Consider the following 2,065-nt stretch of genomic DNA (forward strand, 5'->3'; position numbering starts at 1 on the left):
CACCACCCCTATCACTTCTTGTCATTTTGATTTTCTTGCTAAGTTGCGTTTCAACTTTATTTTTGTGTTGCTTGAATGCATATATTGCTTCATCTTTACTGTTAAGTAAGTAGACATAACAATATCAAGTACTATCGTCAATAAACGTTATGAAATACTTGTTTTCACCACGAGATGGTATTGACTTCATGTCGCAAATATCTGTGTGAATTAAATCTAAATGATTTGAATTCCTTTCAACTAATTTATAAGGATGTTTAACATACTTAGATTCCACATATATTTGACATTTTGATTTGTCGCATTCAAACTTAGGCAATACTTTCAAATTAATCATTTTTTCGCAAGATTTAATAATTGACATGTCCCAAATGTATATGCCATAAATCATTTGACTTAAGTAAGTAAGAAGAAGCTGAAATTTTATTATTATCAAGAACCATTACATTTAGTTTGAAAAGGCCCTCAGTAAGGTAACCTTTTCCTAAATACAACCCGTTCTTACTTCTTACAACTTTGTCTGAAACAAAAACACACTTAAACCTGTTCTTGACAAGAAATGAAATAGAAACTAAGTTCTTCCTTATTTCAGGAACATGACAAACGTTGTTCAGAGTCACCACCTTGCTAGAGGTCATCTTCAGGAATATCTTTCCATAACCTTCAATTTTGGCCGTTGCAAAATTTCTCAAAAAAATGATCTCGTCAGATCCAACGGGAGCATAAAAATCAAAGCTTCTCTAACAGCACATACATGGAAGATGGCTCCTGAATCTATCCACTACTCCTTAGAATTTTGCACTAAGTTGCATTCGAAAAACATAGCGCACAAGTCATCAATATCATAATTTGTTTCAACCATATTTGCTTGACCCTTTTTCTTCTCTTTCTTTGGAGCATGACATTCTGTAGCTTTGTGTCCAACCTTTCCATAGTTGTGGAAGTTTCCCTTGAATTTCTTCTTATTGGGATAGTTCTTTAGTCCAGAAGACTTCTTCCTCCTTTTTCGCATTAGTTGGAGCAGTCTCAACAATATTTGCTTCCATAATTGTTGAGTTTCCACGTGTCTTTTTTTTCTGCAGCCTTATTGTCCTCTTCGATCCTCAATCGAATGATGAGATCTTTGAGTTTCATCTCTATGTGCTTGTGTTTCAAGTAGTTCTTAAAGTCCCTCCACAAAGGAGGCAACTTCTCAATCATTGATACAACTTGAAATGCCTCATTGATGACAAAACTTTCAATGAAAAATTCGTAATTAGTAACAAAATTAATACTTTCAACAGAAGCATTAATTTGAATTATACCTTCAGTAAAGAGATCATGAATTATAACTTGCAGCTCTTGAACTTGGGTAATGATAGGCTTGTTGTCTACCATCTTATAGTCCAAAAACTTGATTGCAACAAACTTCTTCAAACCGACATTCTCGGTTTTATACTTCTTTTCCAACGCATCCCATAGTTCTTTTGAAGTTTTTGCATTACTATATACGTTGTAAAGATCATCCCCCAATCCGCTAAGAATGTAATTCTTGCATAAGAAATCTGAGTGCTTTCGTGCCTCAGTCACTATAAAACGTTCATTCTCAGAAGTTGATTCCAGCAGAACCGGAACGTCCTCTTTGATGAAGTTCTGTAGACTCAAAGTAATCAAATAGAAGAACATATTTTGTTGCCAACATTTGAAGTCAATCCCGAAAAAAAATTTGGGCTTTTCCGCTGGAGCCGGTGATGGCACAAAATGACTGGAAGAAGCAACATTGCTCGTAGAGCCAACCACTGGGTTCCTCTTTCTGTCATTGAGCACATAATTTTTTATCATGCTTGAAATTTTTATCACTTTTTAGTATGTAAATATATTTTAAGTTTAATTTACATATTTTAGATCTTATTTCATATAGTTATTACTTAAGAAAATTATATCACACATCTTACCACCAACACAATTATTTCCTCACAACTCGCACTCCCACTCTTCCTCTTCAACAACTCACACTCCCACTCTTCCTCTTCAACAACTCCCACTCCCACTCTTCCTATTTAACAACTCACACTCCCTCATATCT

General features: G+C 34.7%; 1 protein-coding gene across 1 annotated transcript; it reads right to left on the bottom strand.

Moving 5' to 3' along the window:
• Positions 1 to 1,026: 1,026 nt before the first annotated feature.
• On the bottom strand, positions 1,027 to 1,821 carry LOC142178290 (uncharacterized). The gene has a single exon (XM_075247620.1). The coding sequence runs from the start codon at positions 1,819 to 1,821 to the stop codon at positions 1,027 to 1,029; it is 795 nt and encodes a 264-aa protein (XP_075103721.1).
• Between the last annotated feature and the right edge of the window lie 244 nt (positions 1,822 to 2,065).

The sequence above is a fragment of the Nicotiana tabacum genome, chromosome 24 (assembly GCF_000715075.1).
Source record: "Nicotiana tabacum cultivar K326 chromosome 24, ASM71507v2, whole genome shotgun sequence".
Taxonomy (NCBI): Eukaryota; Viridiplantae; Streptophyta; class Magnoliopsida; order Solanales; family Solanaceae; genus Nicotiana; species Nicotiana tabacum.